This window comes from Stegostoma tigrinum, chromosome 32 (assembly GCF_030684315.1).
Source record: "Stegostoma tigrinum isolate sSteTig4 chromosome 32, sSteTig4.hap1, whole genome shotgun sequence".
Taxonomy (NCBI): Eukaryota; Metazoa; Chordata; class Chondrichthyes; order Orectolobiformes; family Stegostomatidae; genus Stegostoma; species Stegostoma tigrinum.
In genome coordinates this window covers 5,707,403-5,722,314 of record NC_081385.1, presented here as the reverse complement: position 1 = coordinate 5,722,314, position 14,912 = coordinate 5,707,403, and the positions used below count along the sequence as shown (strand labels likewise).

The window sequence follows — 14,912 nt, the reverse complement described above, 5'->3', positions numbered from 1 at the left end:
ATTTAAGACTGAGATGAGGAAGAATTTCTTCTCCCAAAGAATAGAAAGCCTTTGGAACTCCTTACAACGGACAGCTGTGGGGCAGAAGCTTTGTGTGTATTTAAGGCTGAAATAGATTGATTCTTCATCAGGATGGGAGTCAAGGATTATGGGGGAAAAGGCAGGAAAATGGTTGCGCTGAGCCTATTGAATAGTGGAGCAGGCTCAAGGGGCTGCGTCATCAACTCCTGTTCCCATTTCTCAAGGTTGGTGCACAGCATCAACTTCCAAACTCAGAAGTTAACGAGTTGACATGGTGATCAGTTGGAACGCTTAAGACCCGGCGTACAGAACCAGAGATGAGGAGTTCAGCAGCAGACAAACTGAGACAGGAGCAAAGTCACTTCATCTGTAGCATGGGACCAGCCGGGATGGCAGTGCAGGTAGAGGAATGTTCCTCCTGCATGATGTTTGAGGTGAAGGACACCATTGATGTCCCATCCAAATACGTCTGCAGGAAGTGCACCCAACTCTTGCTCCTCTAAGACCGCGTTAGGGAACTGGAGCGGGAGCTGGATGAACTTCGGATCATTCGGGAGGCAGAGTCTGTGATAGATAAGAGTTACAGGGAAGTAGTTACTCCTAAGCACAAAGAAAGCTGGGTAACAGTTAGAAGGGGGGAGAAAAAGAATAACAGTCAGTGCAGGGATCCCCTGTAGTCATTCCCCTGAAAAACAATATACCATTTTTGGATACTGTTGGGGGAGGGGGGGAACGACTTACCAGGGGCATGCACTGGGGTGCAAATCTCTGGCACAGAGTCTGTCCCTCTTGCACAGAAGGGACGGGGGGATAGGAAGAGAGTGATAGTCACTGGGGGCTCAATAGTTAAAGGGACAGATAGAAGGTTTGCCGGGAACGAAAGAGACTCACAGTTGGTGTGTTGCCTCCCAGGTGCCAGGGTCCGTGATGTCTTGGATCATGTCTTTGGGATCCTGAAGGGAAAGAGTGACCAGCCCCGAGTCGTGGTCCACATAGGCACCAACGACATAGGTAGAAAGAGGGATAGGGATGTCAGGCAGGATTTCAGGGAGCTAGGGTGGAAGTTGAGAGCTAGAACAAACAGAGTGGTTATCTCTGGTTTGTTACCTGTGCCACATGATAACGAGGCAAAGAACAGGGACAGATTTCAGCTGAACATGTGGCTGCAGGGATGGTGCAGAAGGGAGGGCTTCAGGTGCATGGATAATTGGGGCTCATTCTGGGGAAGGAGAGACCTCTACAAACAGGAGTCTCCACTTGAACCAGAGGGTTACTAATATCCTGGGTGGGAAATTTGCTAGTGCTATTCAGGTGGGTTTAAACTAGCTCAGCAGGGGGATGAGAAACTGTGGTGTAGTTCCAGTACACAGGAGGATGAGATTAGGGAGGACATGGACAGGATCTCACTGTCACAGGAGTGTGCTGGCAGACAGCAAGCTGGTTTGAAGTGTGTCTTCAACGCCAGGAGTATCCAGAATAAGGTAGGTGAGTTTGCAGCATGGATAGGTACATGGGACTTCGATGTTGTGGCCATTTCGGAGACATGGATAGAGTAGGGTCAGGAATGGATGCTGCAGGTTCCAGGGTTTAGATCTTTCATTAAGACCAGGGAAGGTGGTAAAAGAGGGGGAGGTGTGGCTTTGTTAGTCAAGGACAGTATAACGGTGGATGAAAGAACTTTTGATGAGGACTCGTCTACTGAGGTAGTATGGGCTGAGGTCAGAAACAGGAAAGGAGAGGTCACACTTCTAGGAGTTGGATGGATCAGTTTTTGTCCAATATGTGCAGGAGGGTTTCCTGGCCCAGTATGTGGAAGGGCTGACAAGAGGGGAGGCCACACTGGATCTGGTACTTGGTAATGAACCAGGCCAGGTGTTTGATTTAGTGGTAGGTGAGCACTTTGGAGAGAGTGACCGTAATTCGGTTATGTTTAGTTTAGCAATGGAAAGGGATAGGAACATGCCACAGGCCAAGAGTTATAGCTGGGGGAAGGGCAATTATAATGCGATTAGGCAAGACTTAGGTGGCATAGAATGGAGTAGCAAAATGCAGGGGATGGGGACAATCGAAATGTGGAGCTGGTTTAAGGAACAGATATTGCGTGTCCTTGACAGGTATGTCCCTGTCAGGCAAGGAGAAAGCAATAAGGTAAGGGAACCGTGGTTTACTAAAGAAATTGTATTTCTTGTTAAGCGGAAGAGGGAGGCTTATGTGACATCGAGATGAGATGGTTCAGATGAGGCGATGGAGAGTTACAAATTAGCTAAGAAGGATTTAAAGAGAGAGTTAAGAACAGCAAGGAGGGGACATGAGCAGACATTAGCAGCTAGAATAAAGGAAAACCCTAAAGCTCTCTATAGGTATGTGAGGAATAAGAGGATGACTATGGTAGGAAAAGGGCCAGTCAAAGACAGAAGTGGGAAGTTGTGTGTGGATCCTGTGGATATCAGAGAGGTTTAAACAAATATTTCTCATCTGTTTTCACTCAGGAAAAGGAGAATATTGTAGAGGAGAACACTGAGTTACCAGTTATTAGAATTGAAAAGATTGAGTTTAGTAAGGAGGAGGTGTTATCAATTCTAGGTGCGTAGATAGATAAATCCCCTGGGCCGGATGAGATTTTTCCGAGGATTCTCTCGGAAGTTAGGGAGGAAGTGACAGAGCCTTTGGCCTTGATCTTTGAGTCCTCATTGTCTACAGGTTTAGTACCAGAGGACTGGAGGACTGCAAATGTTCACAAAGGGCAGTAGGGATGACCCAGGTAATTATAGACCAGTGAGCCTTACGTCTGTTGTAGAAATGTTTTGGAAAGGATTAAGAGATAGGATCTAGCAAGCAACAATTTGATTGGAGATAGTCAACATGGATTCATCAAGGGCAGGTCATGTCTCACGGATCTCTGAGTTTTTTGAGAAGGTGACCAAGCATGTGGATGAGGGAAGGGCAGTTGACATGGTGTACATGGACTTCAGTAAAGCCTTTGATAAGGTTCCACATGGTAGGCTATTGGAGAAAATACAGATGCATGGGATTGAGGGAGATTTAGCAGTTCGGATTAGAAACTGGCTTTCTGTAAGAAGGCAACAAGTGGTGGTTGATGGAACATATTCAGCCTGGAGTCCGGTTGCTAGTGATGTGTCTCAAGGATCTGTTTTGGGACCACTGCTATTTGTCATTTTTATAAATGACTTGGATTCGGGCATAGGTGGATGGGTTAGTAAGTTTGCAGCTGACACTAAAATCGGTGGAGTGCTGGACAGCGTGGAAGAATGTTTCAGGTTGCAGGGAGACTTGGATAAACTGCAGAATTGGGCTGAAAGGTGGCAAATGGAGTTCAATGCAGATAAATGTGAGGTGATTCACTGTGGGAAGAATAATAGGAAGGCAGAATACTGGGTCAATGGAAAGATTCTTGGTAGTGTGGATGTGCAGAGGGATCTTAGTGTCCATGAACGTTGCCACCCAGGTTGATAGTGCTGTTAAGGTGGCTTACGGTGTGTTAGGTTTTATTGGGAGAGGGATTGAGTTCCGGAGCCGTGATGTCATGCTGCAACTGTACAAAATGCTAGTGCGGCCTCATTTGGAATATTGCGTGCAGTTCTGGTCGCCCCATTACAGGAAGGATGTGGAAGCATTGGAAAAGGTGCAGAGGAGATTTACCAGGATGTTGCCTGGTCTGGAGCGCAGGCCCTATGAAGAACGGCTGAGGGACTTGGGTCTGTTCTCATTGGAGAGAAGGAGGCTAAGAGGGGATTTAATAGAGACATACAAGATGATCAGAGGATTAGATAGGGTGGACAGTGAGAGTCTTCTTCCTAGGATGATGACATCAGCTTGTACAAGGGGGCATAGCTACAAATTGGGGGGTGATAGATTTAAGACAGATGTTAGAGGCAGGCTCTTTACTCAGAGTGTGGTTAGGGCGTGGAACCCCCTGCCTGCCAATGTAGTTAACTCAGCCACATTAGGGGCATTTAAACAGTCCTTGGATAAGCATATGGATAATGATGGGATAGTATAGGGGGAGGGGGTTAGATTAGTTCACAGGTTGGTGCAACATTGAGGGCCAAAGGGCCTGTTCTGCACTGTATTGTTCTATGTTCTAACATACTCTTGCTTCACCTCATCTTTTTCAATCCACACACTTAAGGGGCAGCCCAGGGAGACTCTTGTCAGAATGTCCTCCATGTGGCCCAGATGGAGGGTAAATTCAATCTACCATATTTCATTCACCCTGAGAAACCTCACCCCTCTCCCTATCATAGCCCAGCCTCAACCTTTTTCTTCAGTGTTCACATTTACTTCATTTAACCTGTAACAGCAAATTACATTCAAATAGCGTTAGCAGATTTTGTCTAACAGTCATCAGCTAGAGTCAGAGAGAGAGCTCTACAGCATAGAAAAACAGGCTCATTTTCCCATCAAATGTGCTGGTCAAAAAGCATCTAACTGTTCTCATACTACTTTCCAGTGTTTGGTTCATAGCTTTGTATACCTTGGCATCGCAAGTGCACCTCTAAACCATTTTTTCAAAAATTCTACGACAATAACAGCACTGCATTGGCTTGTGGATAACAAACTAGTATATATTTGCTGTGAGGTAGTAGATCAGTGATGGCGTCAAATGGTAGAGCAGGCTCAAGGGGCTGAATGGTCTCTTACTCCAATCCTTATATGACTGTTCTATAGAATAGAATGACCAATTAATAAATCCACAATCAGTGTCATAAACACTTTCTTGAGTAATCAGAGAAAGAAATGTCTAATTGATCTATCGAAAGGAGAGCCAAGTTCTACCCTTGTACTGCACGTACTTGTAACTACCTCCCAAAACACTGATGCCAATTTGAAGTATTTGTACAATACCCTAACAGTGACAGAGGAATAGTTTATATTGAGGATTTTTTTTTTGGTTTTACAATGCCCGAACACTTGATAATAAAAGGGTGCAGATTTACCATAACTGCAGGTAATGAAGAACTTGTTTTGTGCAGATTTCAAATGCACTGTTTGATTCAATAGCAGCCGGAAGTGGAGAAGTATTTGGAAGAGGAAACAAACTGCATGGGGAAAAGACCCAGAGTAAGGCAGTGGAATATCTGGATCGTTCTTTCAAAAGCTAGCGCCGACTTGATGGGTTGTGTTGTTCCAATCAGCCTGTTCAGACATGTTGCTACACACCTCTTGTGCAGGTAGGACTTGAACCTGGGCTTCCTGGCTCACTAGGGGCACCACCACAAGAGCCCCAAGTTCCTTTTCTATACTGATCCTTTATCTGACCTGGAGTCACATGTAGGCCAGACCAGATAAGGACAGCAAATTTCATTCCCTAAAGGAATTAGTGAACCAGATGGGTTTTTAAAAATGACAATTATGGCCATTCAATTCCAGATTTTTTATTGAATTCAAGTGCCATTATCTAACATGGTGTGATTCGAAGTCATGTCCCACAACATTAGCTAGATCACTTGCCCAGCAACAATACCACTGCGCTACCACTTCCCCTCTGTAGCATCTTCTATCTGACTGCCTAAACCACTTAAAGGTGCTATAAACTAAACCATTTTAACATAGGGAAACATCCCAAGGTAATCACAGGAGTGTAGTCAGATACTATTTGACATCATGCTTTCTAGGAGAGTGAGAGAAAGAGAGCGCAAGAGAGAGAGAGAGAGAGGGGGGGAGAGACATAGTTCAGGGAAGGAGGGCCCTGTGAAATAATGTACAGACCACTCTGTTGACACATAGCGCTGTACACATAACTGGTCACAAAGTTTTCTAAAGAGAGACGAGAGCACACACAAAATTTTAGGAATTTCCAGGTCCTTATTTAAATGAAAATCAGTGAAAATGACTCAATTTCAAAATACAAGATGACTCCAACTGAGCAAAATTTAATACAAAATCAAATGTGTAAGCCAAGACCTTTAATAGAGATTTTGTTCAGTTTTAACATTTTGATTGGGCTGTTGGCTTCCAGGCTGACCACCAAGGCATTGCTTTCCTTATTTTGCTTCTCTGTCGAGTGACTTTTGACAACGTTGCTGATTGCATCAGCTCTCAGTCCACAAATGCCATGAATAAAAGTTTCTCTTCCACCTCTCCCTCCTGTTACAGAAACCTATGCAGTCCCATAACACTCCTGGATTTCTGAACACTAATTCAAGTCTCATACATATTCCTGCACTTTCAGCTGTCCAGCTCTCAAATTACTTCCCTATCTCCAATTCTATCTCACTTCATGAGATTAAAACCTACTTTTTTCATCAAATCCTCTGACCAACTATCCTAATACATTTTCCTGCAGTTGGTTGTAAAATTTTGATTGATTGCACTGTTGTGAAGTACCTTGGGATGATTCTCTCTATAGCAAAGACACTATATAAATGCAAATCATTTTCCCACATTAGAAGGCACCAATTGTTGACATATTTTTGCTCTCCTGCCAATTTAGAGTGACACTGCATTTCCATGTTGCTAACCGCACCATCTAGTGGCCTGGATGACATTCAGCAAACACAAAATGCATTCTTTTCTGTAAGAGAGATAATGGGAACTGCAGATGCTGGAGATTCCAAGATAATAAAATGTGAGGCTGGATGAACACAGCAGGCCAAGCAGCATCTCAGGAGCACATAAGCTGACGTTTCGGGCCTAGACCCTTCATCAGAGAGGGGGATGGGGGGAGGGAACTGGAATAAATAGGGAGAGAGGGGGAGGCGGACCGAAGATGGAGAGTAAAGAAGATAGGTGGAGAGGGTGTAGGTGGGGAGGTAGGGAGGGGATAGGTCAGTCCAGGGAAGACGGACAGGTCAAGGAGGTGGGATGAGGTTAGTAGGTGGCTGGGGGTGCGGCTTGGGGTGGGAGGAAGGGATGGGTGAGAGGAAGAACCGGTTAGGGAGGCAGAGACAGGTTGGACTGGTTTTGGGATGCAGTGGGTGGGGGGGAAGAGCTGGGCTGGTTGTGTGGTGCAGTGGGGGGAGGGGATGAACTGGGCTGGTTTAGGGATGCAGTGGGGGAAGGGGAGATTTTGAAACTGGTGAAGTCCACATTGATACCATATGGCTGCAGGGTTCCCAGGCGGAATATGAGTTGCTGTTCCTGCAACCTTCGGGTGGCATCATTGTGGCAGTGCAGGAGGCCCATGATGGACATGTCATCAAGAGAATGGGCGGGGGAGTGGAAATGGTTTGCGACTGGGAGGTGCAGTTGTTTGTTGCGAACTGAGCGGAGGTGTTCTGCAAAGCGGTCCCCAAGCCTCCGCTTGGTTTCCCCTTGGTTTCTTTTCTGTAAACTGACTTTGTCAGAGGTACAAAAGTTATAACATGGGAGGAGACCATTCAGCCCGAGTATGTGCCAGCTTTCTGCAGGACCATCTTAGGAGGCAATTTTTTTTGTCCAATTTGTCACTGAAGCTATAGCTGAAGTCTGATTGCTCCAGCATTTCTCTTTTGCTAACATCTCTCAAAATGCTTTGGTGTAAAAGAATCTGGCACCATGTGATGGCTGCAAGTAGTCTCACCTTGAGTGAGGTGGTATGGGTCTTGTGATACCCCAGAAACCTGAGCCGAAAAAGCAAGGTGACATTTGAAAGTGAAAGTCGTTATGATCACAGAGAATCACACGGCAGTAATCCAGTCTAATGTTCTGTGGACAGGGGTTCGAATCCCTCGGTGGCAGATGGTGAAGTTCAAATTTTGTTTTAAATAAAAAATGGTCTTGTCGTTATTGTCAAAAAATCTCTCATATTTCACAAATGAGAGACAACTGCCATCCTTACCTGGTTTGGTCTATATGTGACTCCAGGCCCACAATGAGAGTGGCTTCTAAATACCTTCTGAAATGGCCCTAGTAAGTCACTTAGTTCAAGAAAATATAGGGATGGGCAGTAAATACTGGCCCAGCCAGGGACACTCATATCCATAAATAAATAAAATCCCCCATATACACACTTCACCAATTTTAAAAACAAAAACTGGTGAAATGAGAATAGCAGTTCAATTTATTTTGCAGATATTGAATGAAGCAATGCCCTACCTTATATTTCAACTTTACACATTATTCTCTTTGGAACACAGAAACAGGAGAACGCCATTCAGCCCCATGTTCTACCATTCAATGATTTCACGACTGATCAGCAGCCCAACATGGTTGCCGTTGGCTCACGTTTCTTAGTACAGTTACTTGAACAAAAGAACTCTCTCAAATTCAAAAGTAACAACTGATCCAGCATTCACTGCTGTTTGTGGAACAGAGTTCCAAATCTCTACCATCCTGTGTGTATAGAAATGCTTCCTGACATCTTGCTTGAATGGTCTGGCCCTAACCTTATCGCAGATTATACCCCCACGTCCAGAATCCCTAATCAGTGGGAATAGTTTGCCCATATCTACCCTGTCTTTTCCTGTTAAAATCTTTGTAATCATGCAAATTACCAACACCTATGTGGGCCCCATTAGAAGCATAAATGCACTTTTCTAAGATAAATATAGACTGTCAGATTATGTATCACTTCCTTTTTCTCTAGTGCAGAAGGCCAGGAGTTTATTACTGGTGCAAAACCCCAGATCCCAAAGGCCGGAGATGATCAGCCAAAGGATTCCCAACTAGTTGGTAAGGGTTAATTGGAGGAGCCATGCCATGTGATCCATTACTTGTATGTTGACAAAGAACATTACTAATTGTGTGATTCAGAACCATCAGCCAACACATGCATATGCACTGGAGGTTAATGCTTTGCAAACCCCATTTCCCCAGTGTGGTTTGGTTTTTGGCAGGCTGGAGTTGACTTAATGAACTTAATTTTAATATGAATTGAAATCTTTTCACAGTCAAGTTGGAATCTTAGAATATGGCTAACAACTAATAGAGTTAAACAGAGGACTCTCAGTCTGGTAACATGGGCTGGAGCTCCAGACTCCTCCTCCTCCGTGTGAGGATTAATTACAGATCTCATTATCACTGGCTAAAAAGGGCAGCCTTACCAATCGTCAATGTTGTGGAGACAGAGGAGTGGGGACTGGTAGACTTGGAATAACCTCTCTCAACAGCAAGACATTGAATTGTGACCATCAGCAGACAGAGGAAGGCAAGCCATAGAAATGTTTTGGGTATTGTTTATCATGAAAGACAGCAGAAAGGAACAACATGCTCTGCAAACCCTTAAACAAAAAGGAGCAAATAAGCCTTCACACAGAGGAACTCGTAGGGGGTTCTGGATTCCTCAGGTTGGCCACCATCTTGGCCAGCATGCGGTTGCACAGAGCTGCATATGGATTCATGAGGGTCACTTGGTGCTTGGCAAATCTGTTGCCTAGATCCGCAGCTTGTCTGAAGTCCTGCAGAGCCTCTTGGTCCTGTCCGCAGAGTCGGTAAAGAAGTCCTCGCTGAACAAAAGCCAGACTGGCTGTCCGTCCTATTCCTCCACTGAGCTCGACTGCTTTGTTCAGATCACTCATAGCCCCTAGGATGGACAAGATTATTTGTTAGTGAACCAAGTGCCTCTTGATTCAATATACAGAAGGTCAACTCACAGAACCAGGATAATAGAAATCAGAGTAGGCTATTTGACCCTTTCACTCCTTTCTACCTATCCATCAAGGTTACGGCAGATCAGAAAGTCTCAACAAACTATATCTTTCCACATGATTCTCATTTCCTCAAATTCCTCTGTACCTGAAACCTATCAGCTAAACATCCAGAACTTGTGAGAGATGAACTTTCTTCTGACCAGGCCTCTCTGGTCAAGCCCTTATCCTGAAACTGCGTTGAGTTCTAGATTTCCCAACCGGGAAAAACACTTTCTCATACTCTACCATATGCCCTTCCTGAGGTAAGGAGGCCAAATTTCCACAGCACACTCCAGGTTTGGTCTAACCAATACCAATAGGAAGACTTCTTCACTATGATAATCCAATCTTGGTAACAGAGGCTGTCACCACTCTGTTTCATAACTGCTTGACTGGAAACAAACCCAGATTTTCAGGCACAGCTCAGTAATTCCCTTTGCTGGCGTGGGGTAGGGGGAGAGAACAGGGGAGTGGAGTGGGAGTAGGTGTAGGTGGGACTGTGAATTAATAGTGGAAATGCCACATCCTAACCAATACATCAAAAAAGCTAGACAGAAGATTTATATTCCATGTATTTCACTCCCTTTCCTTCTCGACAGTATGAATATATGCTTTGTCAATGCTATATCTCTAAAGCATACAGCAAAACACCATTTGGCCCCTCAAAAGTGCTCTGCCACTCAACTAGATCATGGCTGATCTTGCAATTCAATACCTATTTTACACACATATCCCTCAATGTCACTATCTAGAAATCTATTGATTTCTGCTTTGAATATGTTCAAAAGGTTGTACTTCTGCAGTCCTCTAGACTAGGCAGTTCAAAAAAAAATACACACCGAGTGAAGAAATTCTTCAACTCACTCTGACATGCCCCTCATTTGGAGGCTGGGCCCCCCGCCCCGCTTTAATACTACACTCCAGTTAGTCATGGGGAACACCTTTCTGGCAAGGCCTTGTTCAGCCTTTTAAGGACATTGTATGCTTCAATTACATTTCAAGGGTGTCATATAAAACTGGTGGGCATCGAAATTAAAGTCAAAGGAATTTTATACACTAGAGTTTAGGGGCAGCACGGTGGCTCAGTGGTTAGCACTGCAGCCTCACAGCACCAGGGACCTGGGTTCAATTCCAGCCTCAGGCGACTGTCTGTGTGGAGTTTGCACATTCTCCCCGTGACTGTGTGGGTTTCCTCCGGGTGCTCTGGTTTCCTCCCACAGCCCAAAGATGTGCAGGCTAGGTGGATTGGCCATGCTAAATTGCCCATAGTGCCGGGGTGGGTTTGGCAGGGGAATGGGTCTGAGTGGGGTGCTCTTCGCAGGGACAGTGTGGACTTGTTGGACCGAATGGCCTGTTTCCATACTGAAGGGATTATATGAAATTGCCCTGAGACATTCCTCATTTAAGGAAGTGGGGAATTATGTTGAGCTCCTATTTCCAGCCACTGGAGGGCAGTTTTAACTGAGAGGAAAGATACTATCACAGCTGCAATGTTCTCAGTCTGTTTTGGCTGCTGATTCGCATTGTTGTGATTACTTAATGAATAGAAATTGGACGCAAGTATCACTTTTAACAGATTTAGTTTCTACAACTTGGATAACATAGTAACAGAGCACGTGGAAATATTATTCTACCCATGCAGATCCAATCTCCACACACATCCCTTTCCCCTGTCCAGCTTCAACTCTGTCCATCTATAAAATTGTTAATGTCTTCCATCATTTTATCTGTCATTAAACCTGTCATCCCACACATTAATTATCCTATTGCCATCTATTATCCATAAATCCACTGCCCACTAGGCCATCATACCCCACAGTCTCACACAGCTCTTTATAACCGATTCACTCTTGCCACTCGTCCATCCATATAACCCATCCAACCGTGCATTCTCCTGTTCTGCTTCGATCATCCATTCCCCATCATCACAGACAAAACAGTCACCTACAGGTACAAATGGCCAAAGGTAAGCTCCCACCTGACAAAAAAAGTTGAATCCCATCCCACAAGCTCCATGCTAACCCTAGGCCGTTACCTGTTGCGTCACCCATCAGCCGCAGACTCTGTGCTCGGTTGTTGTAGCCTGATGCTCGCTCAGGGATAATCGCTATGGCCCGAGTGAATACCTCCACAGATGCATCCACATTCCCAGATTCTGCCAGGGAAACTCCCTGCAGTTCCAACTCTTTAGTCTGTTGCACTAGAACTGGATCAAACTTGCTATCTAAATATAACACCAAGAAGGGTTACACAGATAATCAAAGTTCCAAAAATAAGCTTACACCCCCCCTGTTTAACTCTGGTCATCCGCTCACTGCACAGGGGGCATGAGAGCAGTAGCTTGGGTGCTAAAATAGTGGAGAGCTGGTTTCCTATGTACTGAAAGTTTCTGGGGTGCAGATCTCTTTCTACCATCTATGCCTTGATTTTAGAATTCTCATCCTTGAAATCAAGTCACTCAAAAGCCTCTTTTCCATCTTGAAAGTCCTCCGATTTCTGCAGTCCTCAAGTTGTGGCCTTGTGAGCTTTTCTAACACTAGTTTTCTACAAATGATATCCATACCTTCAGCTGACTAGCCCCTAAGGTTAGAATCCCATAACTTTTCATCGCTGTGTTTACATTCCCCTGTTGAAGCAGTTTGGACTATTTTATGTTTAAAGGTGCATATAAATGTAAACTGTTGCAGGGTGCTGACTTGCTGAGGTAAGGACTTTGTGCAATGGGGTTCCTAAAGTGTGCCATCTAACTAGAAAACAGGATCTACAGGCTCTTTGTGGGGTACAACTCTGAATAGGATCAACTTTGTTGGTTATATGTTCCTCACATATGCATCCCCAAGGCATTGGCCGTTGTTGGGATAGAGGTTCCCAGGGCTGTCAATCAGATACTTACTGGGATGGAAGCTCCTGGGAGCTGACCCTCACTGCGTTCACAATCCACAGGCAAATATCACATGCTCAACTTTGCTTTACAGAGTCCAGTGAACATGGGTCTCCGTCAAACCCAGAGAATGAATGCCACTGCAAAACCTGATCTTGTTCTCACCACAACATCTACAGACAAAACTAGTTTTCTAAAGGGTAACGTAATGGTCTTCAGTGAAAATAAACAACTGAAATAGTCAAATACTCACCATCATCAGTTAGCTCGACCTCTGCTTCCAACCGAAGATTGTTACCAAAAGGATTGTTGGGGTTGAAAATGGCCTGGAGCACAGCTTGGTCACTGAAGGTAGACATTTCCTACAGTTGATGTGAAAATTTCTTGCAAAAAGGTATAGCTTGTTTGAAACGGATTCCTATGTCTGACCTTGTGGGGTGGACTTCTGACTTCACTCCAGCCAATGGGACTATGGGGCGGAGACCAATGCTCAGAGCACTGACCTGCGCACTGTTGTAAACAGCAATGACATCAATCACAGAATATCTGGCAACACAGGGTTTGCAGAAACCAAAGTTAATCCCAAAGGCACCAATCAGCAGACCTTCAGTCACAGCCCTACTCTTAACCAATTCCAGGACCCCCTTCCTGAAATAGTCCTTATTGTTCAGTATCCAGCAAATGAACAATGGTTACTTAGCAAAGTAATAAAAGGCTCAAACTTATTCCCTTGCTAAGACAAAATCTTACAGGAAAATTTAAGTACTGAAATTAAACTTACTTCGTATCAACACTGAACACATTGAGAGAATTGTGTACTAACTGCACTTGCTGCCTTGACTCAGTGGCAAGTCTCTTTCATGTTTGCCCAGGGTGAAACATGACCTACACAAACTCCAATGAAGTGTAAAGCAAGTGCTGTGCTGGCAGAGGCAGCAAATTTCATGTGACTTCAACTGATGGCCGTTTTGTTTTTGAATGTCGAAGTTCACATTGAAAGGCATTAGAAGTTATTTTAGTGAGTTCAACATTTCACCCTGATCCAACATCACTGAAAATATGTTAATTGGTCATTAATCTCACCATTGTATGTGGAATCTTACTGTATGCAATTAGACTGCTGGGCTTTCAACATGGAGCACACTGCAATCACAAGGAGCAATTACTCTCTTTCGCTGATCTAGTGCCCATGTAAAAACACAATTCCACTTTACTGGGAAAATGAAACAAAACTGTTCTCAACACTCAAGTCCGTTAAATCTTCAATCTTTCCTAGATACTTGCGTCATAGCAGTTATCTTTCATTTTGGAGCATAAAAGTATTACATTCCATTCAGGAATGTTCACTGTGAAGGTTTACTGGCATTAAGTAAGGGCATTTTACTTTCAGGAAGTGACCCAACCTAGCCCTTGATGGGAAATAAAACGTACCCTTTAGCACTTAGTCAAAGACTAAAGTTGCACAGTACCTTCTGCTGGTGCCGAGAGGCTTTTTTTTGGTACTGAACATACTGCACATTTGCACGAGTGTGTGAGAAGAGTAACTTAAGTGCTGACACAGAGACACAGTGGTTTCCTACATACTGAAACTTGCTGGGGTGTAGGTCTCTTACCACTCTCTATGCCTCAATTTTAAAATTCTCATCCTTGATTTCAAATCACTCAAAGGCCTCTACTCCATCATGACTGCCCTCAGAATCCTGCAGCAGTCGTCCAGCATGATGTATTGCACACTTCCAAGATTAATACAAGGTCGCTTCCAATATTTATATTTTATTGCCCTTTATCTTCTATGTTTTTTACAGAAAAGAGGAGAAAAATGACAACTCGCTCCCAAAATTCATCTTGGGAACTGTCACAAACTAGGTAAGTAGTGAGGGCATTCCAAGATTTATTTTTAAGTTTCTTTTCAGTAGGTCATGCTGCAATTTTTTTCTTCCGATCTGGATCCTACTACTTTTAAACTGTAACATTTGCAATAAAGGAGTACCCATTATCGAACCCTATAGTGCATCCACTGGTATAGAACAGTTTACTGACACATACAAATGCAGCATCCCAATGACTTGCATTCAGAACCAGACAAAAAGACAGGTCAAGGATCTGAGATTCTTATCTGTGGTTAAGTTGCCTCCTCTAAATACAAGCACAACCTGAGCTACAACAACAGGATTCAGTTGCTCTGGAGATATTAGTCAAAACATTAAGAGCACTGCAGTGTTATGTCCCAGAACAACAACCCTCCTCATGCTCTCAAATGAAGACCATTGATTTAGTTAAGGTGGATACGCATTTTTAGCCCCAGGTGATCCATCCCAAAGTGTGCGGCAGAAGTGGTACGAGAAAAACAATTAAAGAAAACCCAAACCCACACGAAATACACAAAATATATTTAAGTGTATCCAAGGATAAACTGGACATGTTTATTAATTAAACTATCA

General features: G+C 44.1%; 1 protein-coding gene across 1 annotated transcript; it reads right to left on the bottom strand.

The window, feature by feature from the left end:
- Positions 1-7,984: 7,984 nt before the first annotated feature.
- Positions 7,985-12,915, bottom strand: ttc36 (tetratricopeptide repeat domain 36). The gene is made up of 3 exons (XM_048562358.2): positions 12,725-12,915; positions 11,626-11,814; positions 7,985-9,484 (listed from the first exon to the last, which is right to left on the bottom strand). Exons 1-3 carry the CDS (start codon positions 12,828-12,830, stop codon positions 9,210-9,212), a joined length of 570 nt encoding a protein of 189 aa, XP_048418315.1. The 5' UTR covers positions 12,831-12,915; the 3' UTR covers positions 7,985-9,209.
- Positions 12,916-14,912: the final 1,997 nt, after the last annotated feature.

Coding starts and splice junctions, on each gene's coding strand:
- ttc36 (XM_048562358.2), bottom strand. CDS start 12,830: ATGTCTACCTTCAGTGACCAAGCTGTGCTCCAGGCCATTTTCAACCCC. Junction 11,815..12,724: donor GGTCGAGCTAACTGATGATG/GTGAGTATTTGA, acceptor TGTTATATTTAG/ATAGCAAGTTTGATCCAGTT. Junction 9,485..11,625: donor GCTGATGGGTGACGCAACAG/GTAACGGCCTAG, acceptor TGTCCATCCTAG/GGGCTATGAGTGATCTGAAC.